We start from the raw sequence: 20,488 nt of genomic DNA on the forward strand, positions 1-20,488 counted from the left end.
AGAATTTTTAATGGTGTATAAACCATTTCCTATCTAAAAAGTGATATTATCCATGATCTTGACATCATAGAAGATAACCCCTAGTTATACTGATTGTATGTTTTTGTTTTTTGATATATTATATTATATTATTATACTCTTATTATATCACAACGGATCATTTCGCTACTGTTCACAGTGGCAAAAGGGTAATTATCTCGCAGTCTAAGGATAAAAATGGTATTTTTGATTTTTTTTACAATTTTTTTTTCATTCATTTTTACATTGTACTCTATTCGTCTATTTTCTCTCCATCAACACAACCTTTTGAAAAAGCGATGTTAACAATTCTCCCTTGGACATTGATTTGAAATAAATATTTTACTTGTGTAATAAGGAGCATTATTAAGAACATCAGGCTTTCACTCTTAGAAAAATATATGGCTTCGACAAACTAACTTTAATCGAGATGGAATGAAGATGTCTAAAAGGTGGTTAGTTGATAATCGTTCACTAACGAATAGTTAGTGGCGGAACTTGAACCCTATTATAGATGGGACGATTGCCCAAACCAGATAAATTTTGTATTGAGAGATGTAAACACTAATAAAAACCTTATTTTTAATAAGAGAAATTGCTGTAAATTTTTTATGTATAATTCAGATGGGGCGGGTGCCCTTGCCCATCTCTACAATATTCCGCCCCTACGAATGTTAGGACAGTTTAACGGTTGTGGGTTTCAGAGGTTATATGCGGTATATAAGCTAGAAATTGATTTGTTGAGAGTAATTCATGAGAGAATGCAAGTGTTTTGAACGAAGACTTAACAGTTTTATCTATAGAAAATTCTTAGCTTCTGGAAGTATACGATTGTGATCCTTTGCATACACGCGTAACCTAAGCCTATAAATTAAGAACAGATATCGATATGTTATAAACTTATCAATTAGACACTAAATCGAAGAAGAAAACTATGCGGTCATTAAATGTTCGCACCGCAAAGATATGCATGAAATGTGCATCTGCATTCATGACACATTTTGGGATAGGCGCGCAATGGGTAAAGCTAGTTGGTTGGCACGCAGCTGGTTGGCGCGCATTTATACGCATGATTAGACATGTACGATAACAAATCAGAATAAACGTTGATGAATATTAATCATTATAGTAATTTTTTAATTTGACAAGGTAACAAAAATACATACACTTACTATACATACCCGAAATGACAAAAAAAAATTCACCGCGCATTAGTATTAATACATACAACAAATTGATATCTATTATAGCTGCAAAAAAGTACAACTAAAATTAGAATATTAAAACATCTTACTAGTTGCTACCTGCTTAACTATAATCTCTTAACACAACAGATCTTTACATTGGAGCGCTAGTCGATATACTAGAGGGTAAACAATGACCTAAACATTTTCAGCTTTCCAAAAATGGGATCTCTACAAATTTCCTTTAAAACAGGACCCACATGGGTCCGAATAGGCAATCAATACAAATTTTGCACAAGCATGACCTATTAAATTTACAGCAGGTTTGATTGTGTACTTGCAATCAAACTCGAAAAAACTCCCCATCAAAACCCCGACTCTTGCTTCCTATACATCCGATTTGATGCTTCAAACATCATTCTCTGAAAGTGTTTTTTAAAATATAATTAACGGGGTGCAGAATATCATAATTTTATGCGCTTATGCTCTTTGAATAGGACAAGTCGTAACAATTGTTTGAAAAGATGTTGTAGTGTTTGGAAATTCGGATAAGGTGATGATAAATCCACTAAACTTTTTGTTAATTCCACTTTTATTATGCATTATCTGTACACTGTACAAGTCTTTAATACATAATATAAGTGGATTTATCAAAAAGGTAAGTGGATTTATCATCACCCATTCAGATATATTATAATAGTAATTAAGAGAATGGCACGAATAAGGTAACAGAATTTTATGTATTAATTTTTATTTTTATTTTTTTCGAAATAAGGTTATACCTGACTTGTAGTGGGTAAAATACTATGAGCAAGATCCTCGTTAAGTGATATTGGCAACGGAGGCCCAGGCAGATATCTCATGCTGCAATTTAAAAAAAAAAAAAAAAGAAAAAAAAACTTTTTAGCAACGATAACATGTAAAATGTACAAGTACCATAACCTGCAGAAGTAATTAGTTGATGGGTAGAAATCGTACTTGTTTAGGATGGCACTTATATTATTCTTCGTGTGGTTGAAGAGGTTAATGTTGTCCTGCAGCTGCTCATGAAATAAATATCGAATAAATAGAAATAAGTATAGTTTAAATACTTGATACGGAAAGCAGGTTAAGTTGTTCTGTTCTTATATGTTCCGACGTCAGAGTATTAAAATATGTACATTTTTAAAAACTAGAAGTACTTACTTTCATCGATGCAATATTTGCAGAGATCTGATTGAGAATTTGGTTGTTTTGTTCAATTAAGTGCCTAATTGACCCACTTAATGCTGCAAACAAGTAGAATAAATTCATCCCGTTAATTAAAATTTCATGACCTGTTATTACTAGTATTTAGTATAAACTATAAACTTAGAACTATATATATTATAGATTAGGAAGAAAATTTTCATTTATGAAATATCTGTTGGTACAGAATGGAAATTTGATGATTACAGAAACCTGTTTAAAAAAATAATTAATATAATTTCCTTTGATGTCAAGTAGAGGTTGCAATCTTGACTCATTCACTTATGAACGGGTCGATATGGGCTGTGTTTTTTTTTTTTTTTATCTCAAAGGTCAACTAAGTTATAAGTCAACAATAATGTACTCCATTACATATAACATTCTAAATCATCTAATTCCTCGGGGTGGGTTATGTTGTTATCGTATGCTAAATAATCTAATCTGGACGTTTAAATTCCTAGTGGTAACACATTTTTATCATCTGTTAAATGGTTCAATGATCAAAAAAGTTACAACACAATGCTAGTGGTTTAACCCAACCTAAACAGTCGTTTCAACCCGATAAAAATGAGATGTTACCACGACCCGCCCATCTTGCCCCCTCTGATCATCAGCGAGGTCTACAGTATTTTATAGCCATATAGTACCCATTTTATACACAAGCTACTGACCTTCAAACGTAATACCATCAATCTGGACCCGATTATTCATGGTAACTGAAAATGGAGCCACGGCCAAAGTTGGAACTGATGATACACTCGTTTTTGAGGATGATTCCATGAGATTAACCTAAATTCATATGACAAATTGACAACAGAATACAAATTTATTTTCGTAAACACGACAATAAAAACTTAAAGCAAAGTCAGAGAACCGTATTTTGGGTGCTAAATAAATACATCAGGTTTTGGACATTATATTACACTATTAAGTTCTTTAACATTCTATGGAGATGGCGCAAAAAAATGTTACATATAATGATGATTATAAACTGTTTCAAGTTAGGTATTATCATTACTACACGTTGTCAAGTTCATACGAACAAAAATACATCATAAGCAATGATCAACCAAAATCTGATTTCTTACATGGGATCAATTTTAATCTGCAAACTTCAAATATTAATTAACATATACACATATTTTAGTAGTTATGATGTTTAAGGCAACATAAGGACTTAAAATATGAAGTGACATAAGCATACCTTCTTGTCTTTTAACTTTTTCCCCATATACGGTTCATCCTGTTTCCTTCGTTTTCCCTGCTAAATACCTCGTTTATTAAGCATCTATAATATCAGCTAGGCATGAACCTTTTAACTATAATATTACGTGTACAATAATCAGATAACATATAAGATACTTGTCTATAATAAATCAATTTCAGAGGTTATACGCAAAAAAAAAAAAGTTACTTTTAGAGACTTTCAACGCGTTCAACCCACTTCCTTTTAGCAGATCTTTTAATAAGTAAACTAGTGTACACCCCCGACTTCGCGGAATAATTCAATAATTATAATTAATAATTAATAAATGATATTAATATAATAAGAATAAATATAAATAAGTTTTCTTTTTATATATAGGAGAAAATAAAGATAATTGAGTTGGTTTTGTTTTTATATATATGAGAGGTAGTTGAGTTTGTTACAAATCAGTGGTTGAAATTCGAATTCAAATCAATGAATCAATGTTTGATTTGAAGAAAGACACAAATATGAAATCATCATCCAAATCAATGATTGAAAAACATAGTTATGAACTCATCTAAAGGTCAATATTATATCTTTTGATAAAAGACGACATAATTATGACTTTACTTTTATTATGCTCAAGTGCTGATCAAGTATGGTCCATCTAACCTTATCTAAAGCCGAGTAAGATAGTAACCGTGTACCAAGAATCAAAATTCTATAGTCTTTAAGTAAGAATTTTTAATAGATACAAGAACATCACGATATGATGAACAAAAGTAAGAACGTACCGCCATCCACCTACATCTTAAGGCAACATCACGAACAGTTTTATCGCGCAATGTTGCAGCAATCTTGATATACCTCATCATACTAGGTTCATCAGCAAATCTATACACAAAATCATAGGTACATTATTATATTGAAAATAGCAGTAAACTAATTCTGATCATAATATAATTAATCCACTAAGGACTAATGCGGTATACAGACTCAACCAACACTTGAAATTCGGTTCAATGTATACTTCTCATCTACATGCAAACCTGTGGGGTCGCTAGGACACCACTAGTTTGAAAATTTTTATTACAAGTTACTCTTCAAATTGTATGGCACCATTAAATTTAATCACAGCACCCCATATAATTTTAGAATTTGTAGTTTTTTTCCGTAAACAACCACTATACTCTTCTTCAAATTATACAGGACACTGCTATTTTTAACTATCGAACATCGTAGATTTCTAGAATTATTTCAAGTAAACAACCACTAAATACTGAATAAATTTTGGGACCCCATTGAGTTTTGTTTCTGGAATGCTTCTCATTTTCACTCAAAAACAACATGACCCGTTACCAACCCACCCATTTTGCCACTTCTGCTACACATCTAACCCCTAATTATATTTTATATAAACATACAATTGGGAAGAAATACTTACATGGACAGTCCGTCGTCCAATTTATGTTGTTCTTCAAGAGACCACTCAACAGCAAGACCTGCATCATGCTTCAACCCTGGAACAGAATCATATGAATTCCCAGATTGTGCGAAACCTGAACTGCTGTTTGCTAAACTCGAATTTCCCAAAAATCTTGTATTTGTAGTTGCTGAATTGTTATTCATTGGGTGATAATAATCACCCATCATAATCATATCAGATGTACTCTCTACACCACTCGACTGGAACGAAATCGCATGTCGATTCATAGCAGAGATAATGTTTCTATCATAATGAAACCCAGTATCCATGCTTCACAATCTTAAAAATTAAAACTTTTATAATCTACGAAATTAAAACCCTAGATTTCTTAATCTATAATAAAACCCCATAAATATCAAATTGACACTTCAATTGATATCATAAACGCCGACCTTAAGAATAACCCTAACTCAATTCGAAGACTTTAAGAAGAAATTGATCTTATAATCGCCAAATAGACGAATTCAATACCGTACCAAACCCTAATTGTACAATGAGAGCATACCCACGTTAAAGTTTCAATTTTTTTAACATACCCACAAATAAAGCTATAATCTTTAAGCATACCAACAATAAGGTTTTGAATCTTTTTCTTAACAAATCAAGGCAATCAAAGTTTCAAATTACACCATAAATTGGTAGAAAAAAGAAAGTGTTTTCTTAATGTGTAAACTTTTTGACAAAAGGTTCGGTTTAATTGGGTTCTACTGTTAACTTTTTGGATCATCACTCACTACACACTAAAATGCATACACTGTTGTTGGTTACTTTTGCTTTTTGTTGCTTAGCAAAGGCTCATACAAAAAACCATATTGCATTTCTCTTTGTAAATAAATAAAGAATAAAAATAGTAATATAATGTATGAAATTTAGAAATGGGCTGTCTAACCAATGGGAAAGAAGAAAGTTGCATTTGATGAAGAAAAATGAATATTTGGGTTTGTTGTGTAGATCTTGGAATTAAGTAGTAGTGCAAATCCCCATAAGCATTTGACGACAATAATTGAAACCATCCCACCAAAGGGTGATGATGATGTACTCAACTCAATACTCGTACTTTTCTAGTTATTTCAAGTCAACATCTTCTTTTTTATTTTTTATTTTTTATTTTTTATTTCTAAATTTCAACAATCTCCATGTCAATAATATATAAACCATCCGTGAAAGTGACTTTAAGGTGAATGACAAATTTAGTAATGCTTGGTTTCAGGTAATAAGGTATAAGAAATGATATTGATTATCATTAAAGGATCTTAGTATTGAACTATTGATTATCATGTTCTGGAGTATCATGGTTTGTCTTCCCAATAAAAAGGAATTTATTCGCTCGATGGACTTATTATGCGGGCCCTCTTCTTCGGTTTCGAACACCATCGGTGGACCTCTTATTACTGTTATAATCTATATAAATTGTGTATTTCCCCATTATTCATTGATGCATACATGTTGTCAATATATAAATACAATACATGGAAAAACCCTAACAACTAATAGTGACTAATGAGCTAAGCCCAATACATATAAATGGACTAGAAATAACATCGGCTAACATCCCCCTGCAGTTGCAGCGGGAGTACTACGGACGCTCAAACTGAATCTGAACTCATCAAACAGTGCATACGGAAGACCTTTGGTGAAGATGTCTGCAAACTGATATCTGGATGGCACGTGAAGAACCCGTACCTGCCCCTGAGCAACGAGATCACGAACAAAGTGAATGTCGATCTCAATGTGCTTGGTCCGTTGATGATGAACCGGGTTAGTAGACATGTAGACCGAACTGACATTATCACAGTATACCAGAGTAGCGGAGGTGAGAGGACAATGAAGCTCTCGAAGAAGGTTACGGATCCAGCAAGTCTCTGCGACGGCATTGGCAACCCCACGGTACTCCGCTTCGGCACTGGAACGAGAGGGCGTGGGTTGTCGCTTTGACGACCATGAGAGAAGGTTGTTACCGAGGAAAACACAGTAGCCAGAGGTAGAACGTCTGGTAGTAGGGCAACCGGCCCAATCAGCATCAGAATATGCAACTAAAGTAGTGGGGGATGATGCGTATAACTGTAAACCGAGATCAGTAGTACCCTGTATATAGCGAATGATCCTTTTCAGGGCATGCATGTGCTGTTCCCTAGGATCGTGCATGAAAAGGCAGATCTGCTGAACTGCGTATGAGATGTCTGGACGGGTGAATGTAAGGTACTGTAATGCGCCTGCAAGGCTCTGATAGAGAGTCGGATCCTTGACAGGAGGTCCGTGACTAGTAAGCTTCGCACCCGGTTCAACCGGGGTCCTGCAAGGATGGCAAGTGGGCATTCCAGCTCGCTCAATAATCTCGGTAGCATATTGCCTCTGAGATAGAAACATGCCAGAGGCGGTACGGGTGGTGTGAATCCCAAGAATGTAGCTCAAGGGACCCAAATCAGTCATAGCAAATTCCTTATGTAAGGAAGAAATAATTCGCTGAAGTAACTCTGTAGAGGAGGCGGTCAACACAATATCATCAACATACAGAAGCAGGTAGGCTGTGTCAGATCCCTGGCGATAAATAAAAAGAGATGTATCACAACGGCTTTGGTAGAAACCAATATGTTGCGCATATCCCGCAAGGCGCTGAAACCAGGCGCGAGGGGCCTGTTTAAGGCCATATAGAGATTTCTGCAATAAGCAGACATGATCCGGGTATTTGGGATTCCGAAACCCCGGTGGCTGGTGCACATAAACCGTCTCTGAAAGATGTCCATGAAGAAAGGCATTCTTGACATCCAGCTGATGAACTGGCCAGAGTCGAGAAATTGCCAAGCTGAGGACAGTACGTATCGATGCTGGTTTGACAACCGGGCTAAAAGTCTCATCACAATCAATGCCAACCTGCTGGCTCCGACCGTTAGCAACGAGTCGAGCCTTATACCTGCTCAAATTACCGTCTGCATTAAACTTGTGCTTAAAGAGCCACATGGAGCGAACTATGTTCGTATCCGATGGGCGAGGCACAAGAGTCCAAGTACCGTTGTTAATTAAAGCATTATATTCATCAATCATAGCTTGTTTTCAGTTAGGGTCGCTAAGGGCTTCAGGGTAAGTGCGAGGGACAGGAGAGATGACAGTGGTGTGAAGATTGAGCCGTTGGACTGGTTTGGTGGTACCTACACGCGTACGAGTGATCATGGGATGAATGGAGGTAGAGGAAGATGTAGCCTCAGTAGGAGGAGGTTATGTCTCCGTAGCATGAGGTGCAGTGGCGGTAGCCTCAGTAAGAGGAGGCTGTGTCTCTGTAGCATGAGGTGCAGTGGCGGTAGACTCATTAGGAGGAGGCTGTGTCTCCGTAGTAGGAGGAGGTAGATCATGATTAGAGAGATGATATAATCCGGAAAATAGACTAGGAGGAGGATCGAGAAAGTCATAAGACGGTGGCTGAGTGGGTGTCATGGAGCCAAAGGGAAAAGATGTCTCGTCAAATGTGACATGACGAGAGAGGATGATTATATTAGTTGTAAGATCTAGACATCGATAACCCCGGTGATTAGAGGGGTACCCAAGAAAAATGCAAGCAGTAGAGCGAGGAGCGAGTTTGTTAGTGGTAGGGAGGTGTGGGTAGCAGAGGCATCCGAAGACACGGAGACTGGCGTAGTTGGGTTTTTGTTTGTATAAATGAAACAACCCAACCCGTATTCCATACGATAATTTTTTTTTTTATAATACACATTTACGCGCCAATTAAATATGTAAACCATCCCACAAGTTCCATTTAAACGTACATCAAATTAAATGTTTACTAAAGGCACGAAGGCCATTAATTAAGTTTTATACAAGTTTGACCCACTACAATGATAGTTTATAATCCAAACGACACTTGAGCACGGTTTGGGGCTAAACTACCCAAAATGTTAGGCCAAACTTCAAAAGCTATGCCAAAAGCACCCCCTGTCAACATAAACGGGAGACAACTAATCCAATCGTATGCCCTTACCCTTGTCCAAGCCGGAACCTATAAAATGATAAACAACGAGAGGGTAAGCAATGCTTAGTGAGTGCAACAATTATACATACATATATATAACCCATCTATTTGCAATCACAAATACCAAATACCTCGCACGAACATGTAACTCACATAGCAAGTCAATCATACCCGAAATACCAACAAGTCGTACATTGACACCAAGACTCATTAGCATATACTCAACACCATATATATATATATATATATATATATATATATATATATATATATATATATATATATATATATATATATAATGCTAAACGATAATAACACAATATGGTTAACCATAACGATATGGTGCTACCGGCACGTGGTTCACACCATACGCATTCGAGTCTCACTCTTTTATAGTGCTACCGGCACATGGTTCACACTTTGACGCTACCGGCACGTGGTTCACGCCTCATTTTATAGTGCTACCGGCACGTGGTTCACACTCGATGCTACCGGCACGTGGTTCACATCCTATATCCGTCACATACATGTTATGGCACTACCGGCACATGGTTCATACCATAACATTCACAAATAAACACGCCATATACATGAACGTATAATTATTCCACTCACTTCGTCACAAGGATGATGATTTAGCACTTCCAAGCTTCAACGAAATGTACCTAAATCATTAAGTGCACATTCAATTTCGCAACTAGTGGGATTAACCACAATACTCCCACTTGAGCATTTAATGACCCAATTTGCATTAAATGACTCAACTACTCACAACCGCCCATAAATGGCCAAGACTCGACTTTAATCACTAAGACTAGTGAATTAAAGTCTATTAACTTCAATTAACACAAAACTTAGGGTAATCCATACCCATTTCATCTAATTAGGTCAACTAGTACATTTTGACCCATTTTATAATACTTAGACTCACAATCAAGTCAAACTTACTCATTAACACTTCTTTCATAAATCTTAAAGTGCATAAGTGACTAACAACATCAATTGACACTTACAACCTCAAATCACAAGGCCAAAACCCTAGATTGTGGCTATTAGGGTTTCATTACAACAACATAACCCAAACTCACCCATTTTACCCTCAAATGGGTCATACAAATCTCTAGTAACCCAAACCCTAACCATTAACCAATTAAAACTTAAAACATAAGGTTAGAACTTACCAAGACTATCTTTTTGTAGCTAGTAACAAGGAGAACAACTTTAAATCTCGCTCCTAGGTTTGATTCACAAATCTCCAACTCTAAATCTCAAGATTAAACTAAGTGGGTTTTGTGTTTTGGGAGAGAAATTGGAAATAAAATGGAAAAGGAAATGAAATAAATGGATATGTGGTGGAGAGTTAATGCCCCCATCAGATCCATATGTCAATTTACCATTTTGCCCCTTAAAATCCCTTAAAATGAGCTAAGTCCGACACCAGTTCAGCAGAACTGTCGCGGTGCGGCCTTAATCGTCACAGCGCGACACATAAAGGGAAAATAGGCCCTTCTTAACCCAATCTCTGATCCAGGTTTGCTTTGTTTGTCGCGGCGCAGTCCCGCCCGTCGCGGCGCGGCGTTTGTCTGAGCCTGGTCACTTCGACCATTTAACACAAAACGATGGCTCAACAACTAGCACACCTCATTCACTCTTCCTATGCACGCCTAAGCTTCAACCTTAAGTCCCGCACGACTCAACTCCATCACGACACGTACATATACACGTCCACACATGTATTCTCAAATATATATATATATATACATATATATATATATACACTCACATACATGCACCCACTCATAAATTAAAAATTTGGCTCATTTAATCACATAAACGAACAAGATATAATCGTGCTAATAATTAAGTTTGTACCTTTAAATATGTACGGGAAAAACGGGGTGTTACAACTCTCCCCCACTTGAATCGGAGCGCGTCCTCACGATCCAAGCCGCATGACAAGAGGGAAGATAAACCAATACAAACTCTTCGGCCTCCCAAGTAAACTCGGAACCCTTACTACAACGCCATTGAACTTTAAAAGTCCTAACCTCTTTATGTCTCAACCTTTTGACCTTCTCATCGAGTATGGCAATCGGTTCCTCGATATACTCTAACTTATTATTTAGCTCAATCTCGTCTAATGGCACCCAAGATGAATCATCCGCAAGACACTTACGGAGGTGGGAAACATGAAATGTATTATGGACCCCCGCAAGCTCTTCGGGTAATTCCAAACGGTACTCGACTTCACCAACACGAGCTAAAACCTTAAATGGTCCAATAAACCGAGGAGCTAACTTTCCCCATTTTCGAAATCGAATAATACCTTTCCATGGCGAAACTTTGAGCATCACCATGTCACCTTCTTGAAATTAGATCGTTCGTCTACGTTTATCGGCATAAGATTTTTGCCTATCTTGAGCCTTTTTCAAATGCTCTCGAATCACATCAATCTTGCTATTCGTCTCTAAAACCAAATCGGTACTCCCGATTTCCTTTTGTCCTACTTCACCCCAACAAATCGGGGTTCGAAACCTACGCCCATAAAGCATCTCATAAGGTGGCATCCCAATACTAGTATGATAACTATTATTGTACGAGAATTCCACCAAAGGTAAGTGCTCGTCCCAACTACCACCAAAATCGATAATGCACGCATGTAACATATCTTCCAAAGTTTGATTCGTACGTTCGGTTTGACCGTCCGTTTGAGGATGATACGCCGTGCTCAATTTCAATTGTGTACCCATATCCTCATGAAACTTTTCCCAAAATCGAGATGTAAAATGAGTATCTCGATCCGAAACAATCGATATAGGAACGCCGTGTCGAGAGATGACTTCCTTGATAAACAACTTAGCCAAGGTCTCCGACGATATCGCTTCCTTAATGGGAAGAAACAAAGCGCTTTTCGTCAATCGATCTACTATAACCCAAATCGAATCAAATTGGGTTCTCGCCGTTTTAGGTAACTTTGTGATGAAATCCATGGTAATGTGCTCCCATTTCCATTTCGGGATTTCTAACGGTTGTAACTTACCATACGGCTTTTGGTGCTCTGCTTTAACTTGCAAACACGTGACGCATTGCTCAACATACTTCACAACATCACGTTTCATGCCCGGCTACCAATAATCTTTCCTTAAATCAAGATACATTTTCGTCGCGCCCGGATGAATGGAATACTTTGACTTATGTGCTTCATCGAGTAGCACTTGTCGGTAATCACCCATCTTAGGCACCCACACTCTTCCTTGAAAAGACAACAAACCACGCGAGCCCATAGTAATGAACTCCGATTGTCCCACAATTCGCTCCGCATGCTTGTTGTGAACGTAAGCCTCTATTTGATCACGCCGAGTTTTTCAAGAAAATCGTTAGTAATAATCATACGTAACAATCCCAATCGTAACGCCGGGTGGTGACTCTTTCGAATTAACGCATCCGCGACCACATTCGCCTTGCCCGGATGATAAAGTATCTCACAATCATAGTCTTTTACCACATCCATCCACCTACGTTGACGATAATTCAAATCTCGTTGATGAAAGAGATGTTTCAAACTCTTATGATCCGAATAAATCGTACACTTGACACCATACAAGTAATGGTGCCAAATTTTCAACGCATGCACAACCGCCGCCAAATCAAGATCATGAGTCGGATATCTCGTCTCGTGTTCCTTTAATTGTCGAGAGGCATAAGCGATGACTTTACCCCTTTGCATAAGAACACACCCGAGCCCATTTAGCGAAGCATCACAATAAACCGTCATGTCTTCCACACCTTCCAGCAAAACTAACACCGGAGCTTGACACAACTTCTCTTTTAACAATTGAAAAGCAATTTCTTGCTCGTTCTCCCACATAAATCTCACGTTCTTCCTGGTCAACTTCGTCAATGGAGAAGCGATTTTAGAAAAGTCTTGGATAAACCGACGATAATAACCGGCCAATCCGAGAAAACTTCGGATTTTCGTAGGCGTAGTCGGTTGTCTCCAACTCTTCACTGTCTCTATTTTCCCCGGATCTACTTGAATGCCGTCTTTGTTCACAATGTGACCAAGGAATTGAACCTCCCTTAGCCAAAATTCACATTTGGGGAGCTTAGCATACAACTTCTCTTTTCGTAACGTCTTCAATACTTCACGCAAATGACGTTCATGCTCGTTCATACTTTTCGAGTAGACTAGTATGTCGTCAATGAACACAATCACCGACTTGTCCAACATAGGTTGGCACACTCGGTTCATAAGATCCATGAATGCTGCCGGTGCATTCGTAAGACCAAAAGGCATAACTACAAACTCAAAATGCCCATAACACATTCGAAAAGCCGTTTTCTCAATATCTGCCTCACGGACCCGCATTTGGTGATAGCCGGACCATAGGTCGATCTTAGAGAAATACGTCGCACCTTGGAGTTGATCAAACAAATCGTCGATCCTAGGCAGTGGATAACGATTCTTGATTGTCACTTTATTCAACTCCCTGTAGTCGATGCACATCCGCATACTACCATCCTTCTTTTTCACGAATAAAACCGGAGCGCCCCACGGTGAAGCACTCGGTCGAATACAACCCTTCTCAAGCAACTCTTGGGTTTGATTTAACAACTCTTACATTTCCGTTGGTGCTAAACGATAAGGAGTTTTAGCAATGGGGGTAGCCCCCGGAACCAACTCAATGCGAAATTCAACTTGTCTTTCCGCCGGAACACCCGGTAACTCATCCGGAAAAACGTCTTCAAATTCATTAACCACCGGAATTTCATGAATGGGTGGTGGCTCATTACGAGTATCAACAACATGAGCAAGGAAAGCCATGCCACCGGTAACAACGAGACGACGTGCCCGTGCAAAAGTGCATATCGGCACCGGTCTCCTTCGCTTATCACCATGAATAATCAACTCTCCCCCACTTAGGGTCTTCACACGAATAAACTTATCATGACATGCAATATCGGCTCTATAACGATCGAGCCAATCCATACCAACGACAATATCAAAATCGCCTAAGTTCATTGGAATGAGATCAATTTTAAAGGTTTCGGCACCGAAAACAACATCACAATTTTCACACACATCAACCACTAGCACCGTCTTGCCGTCCGCTATTTTGACTTCTACTGGACGACTTAACTTAGCTAACGATCTATTAAGTTTAGGCACAAATTTTGGAGACACAAACGACAAATTTGCACCGCTATCAAATAAAATCCTTGCCGGATTAGAGTTAACCATAAAAGTACCTGAGACAACTTCGTTGGATTGCTTAGCTTCATCATTCGTCATCAAATAGTTGCGACCCCTAGCCGTGCCCGCCGTTCTCTCCAATTTCTTTACATGATCATTATTCAACTCGGGACATTCCGGCTTCTTGTGCCCTTCCTTACCACAATTATAGCAAGTAAATTTGTTCGGGCCGTTGGTACAATCATGGGCCATGTGTACCCTTTGTTTACAATTAAAACACGTGGGCCCGAAACCCCCGGAAGCACCCTTCTTCACATTATTTAAGCTTTCGGAGCCTTTCTTGTTCTTTTTATTTGAAAAGTTCGAATGGCTCGAACCTTCAAACTTTCTCTTTGAAAAAGTGAAATCACTCTTCCTCGGAACCTCCGGTTCAAAACCCCGAGCCAACTCAAATAGCTCTTCAAAAGTCTTAGACATTCCCCGACTAATCTTACCCTTTAACTCATCGTTCAAGGTACGGTAGAAATCTTTCATTAGCTTGTGATCGTCACCAACATATTCTGGGCAAAAACGAGTCTTTGCCAAAAAGGTAGACTTGAGAGTAACCAAGTCCATTGAACCTTGTTGCAAATGATGCAACTCGTCCCGAATTCCATCAAGGTCGGAAGAAGTTCGGTATTCTTGAAAAAATTCCTTCTTAAACTCCTCCCATGTCAAGCTCATACATTGCTCTTCACCATACAAATTGATTTTATCGTCCCACCACAACTTGCCTTCTTCACGTAACATGCTAGACCCATACCTCGACTTCTTCTCGGGAGGACATTCCGCGGTACGAAAAGCTCCCTCGATATCGGAAATCCAACAAGTGCTTTTCAATGGATCCCTCACCCCATTAAACATCGGAGGTTGAGTATCCTTGAAATTTTTGTAGTGGAAGTCCCGCCTTCCACCCCCACCATTACCTTCACCCCCTTCGCCTCGAGGATAAATGTTTCTAGCCTCTAAAGCCTCCTCTATTGCGGCTTTCATTCGATCGTTGATCATTTCGGTCACTTGTCCATCGACCGACTCTTGGAAGACCTTTCGGACATCGTCAAGAAAATCCTTCTTTAACTTTTTAAAGATGGCCTCAACCTTGGCCGTGAGTTCAACATCCTCACTCGTACCACCGTTATCATTATCGTGTCCGTTTCTCATCTTCATTCTATAAAACGGAAAAGATTAAACAAAGAACAAAAAGACATAACATGTAAGTATATACATGTACACCACACTACTCCATCTCGCTCGACAATCGTCGTACATTACTTGTTTGACACGATTTGCACCCGTAACAATGGTAGCTAATCATTGTTACGCTAGCACGTTGCATTAACTTGCTAGTACAACGTCCATCTCGCTCGATGCTTGCAAAACACAACACAAATCAATTAGCACAAGGTTAGTTCACATAAACCCAAGCACTAACAATTCCCGTTTAGACCCAAAGTCCTACAAGTCCCGCATAAAGCGCTCACACAATAAAGCCCAAGTCTAGGCACCTATCTCAAGTAGCCTAAATCCTTTAGACCATGCTCTGATACCACTTGAAACAACCCAACTCGTATTCCATACGATAATTTTTTTTATTTTTTATTTTTTTTATTTTTATAATACACATTTACGCGCCAATTAAATATGTAAACCATCCCACAAGTTCCATTTAAACGTACATCAAATTAAATGTTTACTAAAGGTACGAAGGCCATTAATTAAGTTTTATACAAGTTTGACCCACTACAATGATAGTTTATAATCCAAACGACACTCGAGCACGGTTTGGGGCTAAACTACCCAAAACGTTAGGCCAAACTTCAAAAGCTATGCCAAAAGCACCCCCTGTCAACATAAACGGGAGCCAACTAATCCAACCGTATGCCCTTACCCTTGTCCAAGCCGGAACCTATAAAATGATAAACAACGAGAGGGTAAGCAATGCTTAGTGAGTGCAACAATTATACATACATATATATAACCCATCTATTTGCAATCACAAATACCAAATACCTCGCACGAACATGTAACTCACATAGCAAGTCAATCATACCTGAAATACCAACAAATCGTACATTGACACCAAGACTCATTAGCATATACTCAACACCATATATATATATAATGCTAAACGATAACAACACAATATGGTTAACGATAACGATATGGTGCTACCGGCACGTGGTTCACACCATACGCATTTGAGTCTCACTCTTTTATAGTGCTACCGGCACATGGTTCACACTTTGACGCTACCGGCACGTGGTTTACGCCTCATTTTATAGTGCTACCGGCACGTGGTTCACACTCGATGCTACCGGCACGTGGTTCACATCCTATATCCGTCACATACATGTTATGGCACTACCGGCACATGGTTCATACCATAACATTCACAAATAAACACGCCATATACATGAACGTATAATTATTCCACTCACTTCGTCACAAGGAAGATGATTTAGCACTTCCAAGCTTCAACGCAATGTACCTAAATCATTAAGTGCACATTCAATTTCACAACTAGTGGGATTAACCACAATACTCCCACTTGAGCATTTAATGACCCAATTTGCATTAAATGACTCAACTACTCACAACCGCCCATAAATGGCCAAGACTCGACTTTAATCACTAAGACTAGTGAATTAAAGTCTATTAACTTCAATTAACACAAAACTTAGGGTAATCCATACCCATTTCATCTAATTAGGTCAACTAGTACATTTTGACCCATTTTATAATACTTAGACTCACAATCAAGTCAAACTTACTCATTAACATTTCTTTCATAAATCTTAAAGTGCATAAGTGACTAACAACATCAATTGACACTTACAACCTCAAATCACAAGGCCAAAACCCTAGATTGTGGCTATTAGGGTTTCATTACAACAACATAACCCAAACTCACCCATTTTACCCTCAAATGGGTCATACAAATCTCTAGTAACCCAAACCCTAACCATTAACCAATTAAAACTTAAAACATAAGGTTAGAACTTACCAAGACTATCTTCTTGTAGCTAGTAACAAGGAGAACAACTTTAAATCTCGCTCCTAGGTTTGATTCACAAATCTCCAACTCCAAATCTCAAGATTAAACTAAGTGGGTTTTGTGTTTTGGGAGAGAAATTGGAAAGAAAATGGAAAAGGAAATGAAATAAATGGATATGTGGTGGAGAGTTAATGCCCCCATCAGATCCATATGTCAATTTACCATTTTACCCCTTAAAATCCCTTAAAATGAGCTAAGTCCGACACCAGTTCAGCAGAACTGTCGCGGCGCGGCCTTAATCGTCACGGCGCGACACATAAAGGGAAAATAGGCCCTTCTTAACCTAATCTCTGATCCAGGTTTGCTTTGTTGTCGCGGCGCTGTCCCGCCCGTCGCGGCGCGGCGTTTGTCTGAGCCTGGTCACTTCGACCATTTAACACAAAACGGTGGTTCAACAACTAGCACACCTCATTCACTCTTCCTATGCACGACTAAGCTTCAACCTTAAGTCCCGCACGACTCAACTCCATCGCGACACGTACATATACACGTCTACACATGTATTCTCAAAAATATATATATATATATATACACATATATATATATACACTCACATACATGCACCCACTCATAAACTAACACTTTGGCTCATTTAATCACATAAACGAACAAGATATAATCGTGCTAATAATTAAATTTGTACCTTTAAATATGTACGGGAAAAATGGGGTGTTACAATAAATGAGAGTACGGGATTTCGTGATTGATTGCGGAGGATGGAAGATTATTAAGTAGGTAGGCTGCCATATGGAGAGCTTCTGCCCAGTAAGTAGGTGGAAGGTGAGCTTGAAAGAGAAGTGTGCGGATAAGGTTATTAATGGTGCGAAGCATGCGTTCAGACTTCCCGTTTTGTTGAGAAGTGTAAGGGCAAGAGAAACAAAATTGAATTCTGTTAGTTTGAAGAAGTTGATGGAAAGCAGTGTTATCGAATTCACCCCCATTATCACATTGGAAAGCTTTGATTTCTTGGTTAAATTGAGTGCGAACAAATGTACGAAATTGTATGAATGTGTTAAGCTCGTCAGATTTATTGCGTAGCGGAAAAACCCATACATAATGCGAAAAATGATCAAGAAATATTATATAATATTTTAAACCGCTAAGAATAGAAACAGGAAATGTCCATAAATCCGAATGGATAATATCAAAGGTAGCATTAACATTAGAACTAGAAACAGAAAAAGGGAGTGCAAATGTTTTCCAAGCTGACAGGCATGACAAAGAACGGGGGACGACGATTTATTACAAATAATATCTTTATTAGAAAGAAGCTTTCGAAAAACATCATGTCCGGGATGTCCGAGACGTTGATGCCATGTAACCGGACTGGTGAGAAGAGCTTGTTGAGAAATGTGAGAGGCGGATGATGTAAGTGGGTAGAGATCTCCGGTGCTATCACATTGGAGAAGCAGACGATGTGTTAGATAATCTTTTACAGAAAATCCAAAAGGATCAAATTCAACAGAAACTAGATTATCACGGGTAAATTGACGGACAGATATAAGGTTTTTAATGATGTTAGGGGTTACAAGTACATTATATAAATGTAACGGTCGGTGGACATTGGGTAACAAGCTATGGCCGGTGTTAGTAACAGAAATGGTGTTCCCGTTACCAACGGCTACTGATGAATATTTGCAATTATTAAAAACAGTACTAAGATTATTAACACATGAGGTAAGATGTGAAGACACACCCGTATCCATGTGCCACCTGGCACCAGAAGAATCGGACTGGACTGTGTAAAGGCATTGAGTTTGCTGTTGGACCTGCTGTTGGTCTTGAATTATTTTTAGAAGTTATGTATTAATGTCGTTATTGGGCCTGTAGTTACCTTCATGACTCCTTGTTTGGGCCTGTGGATTATAGGTGTATCCCATGGAGTCGGTGAGAACAAAGCAATTGTTTATCGAGAAGAAGGAGTGGTCCGGCTAATCTGATACCATGTTATAATCTATATAAATTGTGTATTTCCCCATTATTCATCTATGCATACATGTTGTCAATATATAAATACAATACATGGAAAAACCCTAACAACCAATAGTAACTAATGAGCTAAGCCCAATACATATAAATGGACTAGAAATAACCTCGGCTAACAATTACTGCGAAGTCGGGGATCAATTACGGGTCTAACTTTGTTGGTGGTGGTGGCACATTGGTTCGAAAAAGAATTAGAAAAAAGTTGAGGACATCGATGATTTTCTCTGGTTATGGGATTATGGTGATGATTTCTCATTTGGGTATGATCTTCAACTTCTATTTGCACGAAGATCCTGGGGTTTCTGGTGTTGGTCCGCCCGAGGTCACTACGGATGTTGGTCCTTGGTACATCTCCAATTCCGAGTCTTCGATTAGGTTTTCTTATTTCTCTAGAACAGTGAAGGGGGTGACGTATGAGCAGGCTGAAGAAAAATATCATAGGTCGTGTGTTAAAGATAAAAAAGCTTCAGACAAGGCGGACACGAAGAAGGGTCGTTAATTCTCGTTATATTTTAGTTTATAGGCTGGCTTATTTTATGTTATGTTTGTTTCTTTTCGTGTGTGATTTTAGGAATTGTTCTTTGTTTTGTTTGACGTAGATCGGGTTTGATAAATACATTTGTGTTTGGATCTCTTTATGTTATACCGAGGCTCGTCTCTAGATAGTTTCCTTTGTTAGGTAGGCATGAGGTTTTCTTGTTGCTAACCTCGTCAATTTTCGTTGTATTCTCTTGGTTAAGCTATTTCATTTTTGATGAAAGGGTCTTTGTTTATCAAAGTTTTTTTTATTTTTTAAAAGATAAAATATAATGTAATCGATCATTATAAAGTGTGAGGGTTATGAAAATGATTAATTAAAGAAGTTATATACTGTAATAATTAGTAACTGCCACAACTGTGTTGATTACTCTTTTTTCCTTTTTCTTACAATCGCCTAAGGGTGCGTTTGTTTAACTCTAAATTGAATTGTTCAATGCTGAATATTGAACCATTCAACATTTAGCGTGTTTGTTTCTGACATCTGAATGACAGATGGTGCTGAATGATTCAGCATTCAGTGATGAGCCATTCAGAGCTGGAATTACCTCTTAACCATTAAGCACATAAATTTATATGATATGATCTTTAAAATATATCAAGAATGCTTAT

General features: G+C 38.2%; 1 protein-coding gene across 1 annotated transcript; it reads right to left on the minus strand.

Annotated features, from left to right (window-relative positions):
- Nucleotides 1-1,235: 1,235 nt before the first annotated feature.
- On the minus strand, nucleotides 1,236-6,109 carry LOC139862482 (uncharacterized). Its single transcript, XM_071851093.1, has 8 exons — nucleotides 5,063-6,109; nucleotides 4,413-4,512; nucleotides 3,634-3,690; nucleotides 3,101-3,218; nucleotides 2,388-2,470; nucleotides 2,181-2,242; nucleotides 1,985-2,066; nucleotides 1,236-1,624 (listed from the first exon to the last, which is right to left on the minus strand). Exons 1-8 carry the CDS (start codon nucleotides 5,371-5,373, stop codon nucleotides 1,568-1,570), a joined length of 870 nt encoding a protein of 289 aa, XP_071707194.1. The 5' UTR covers nucleotides 5,374-6,109; the 3' UTR covers nucleotides 1,236-1,567.
- Nucleotides 6,110-20,488: the final 14,379 nt, after the last annotated feature.

Source organism: Rutidosis leptorrhynchoides, chromosome 8 (assembly GCF_046630445.1).
Source record: "Rutidosis leptorrhynchoides isolate AG116_Rl617_1_P2 chromosome 8, CSIRO_AGI_Rlap_v1, whole genome shotgun sequence".
NCBI classification, from domain to species: domain Eukaryota; kingdom Viridiplantae; phylum Streptophyta; class Magnoliopsida; order Asterales; family Asteraceae; genus Rutidosis; species Rutidosis leptorrhynchoides.

What these genes read in the sequence shown, in the direction of transcription:
- LOC139862482 (XM_071851093.1), bottom strand. Translation starts at nt 5,373, where the DNA reads ATGGATACTGGGTTTCATTATGATAGAAACATTATCTCTGCTATGAAT. An exon ending in CAAATATTGCATCGATGAAA is followed by an intron (nt 2,243 to 2,387) that starts GTAAGTACTTCT and finishes TTTCATGAGCAG; the next exon opens with CTGCAGGACAACATTAACCT. An exon ending in TTTTACCCACTACAAGTCAG is followed by an intron (nt 1,625 to 1,984) that starts GTATAACCTTAT and finishes AAACACTTTCAG; the next exon opens with AGAATGATGTTTGAAGCATC.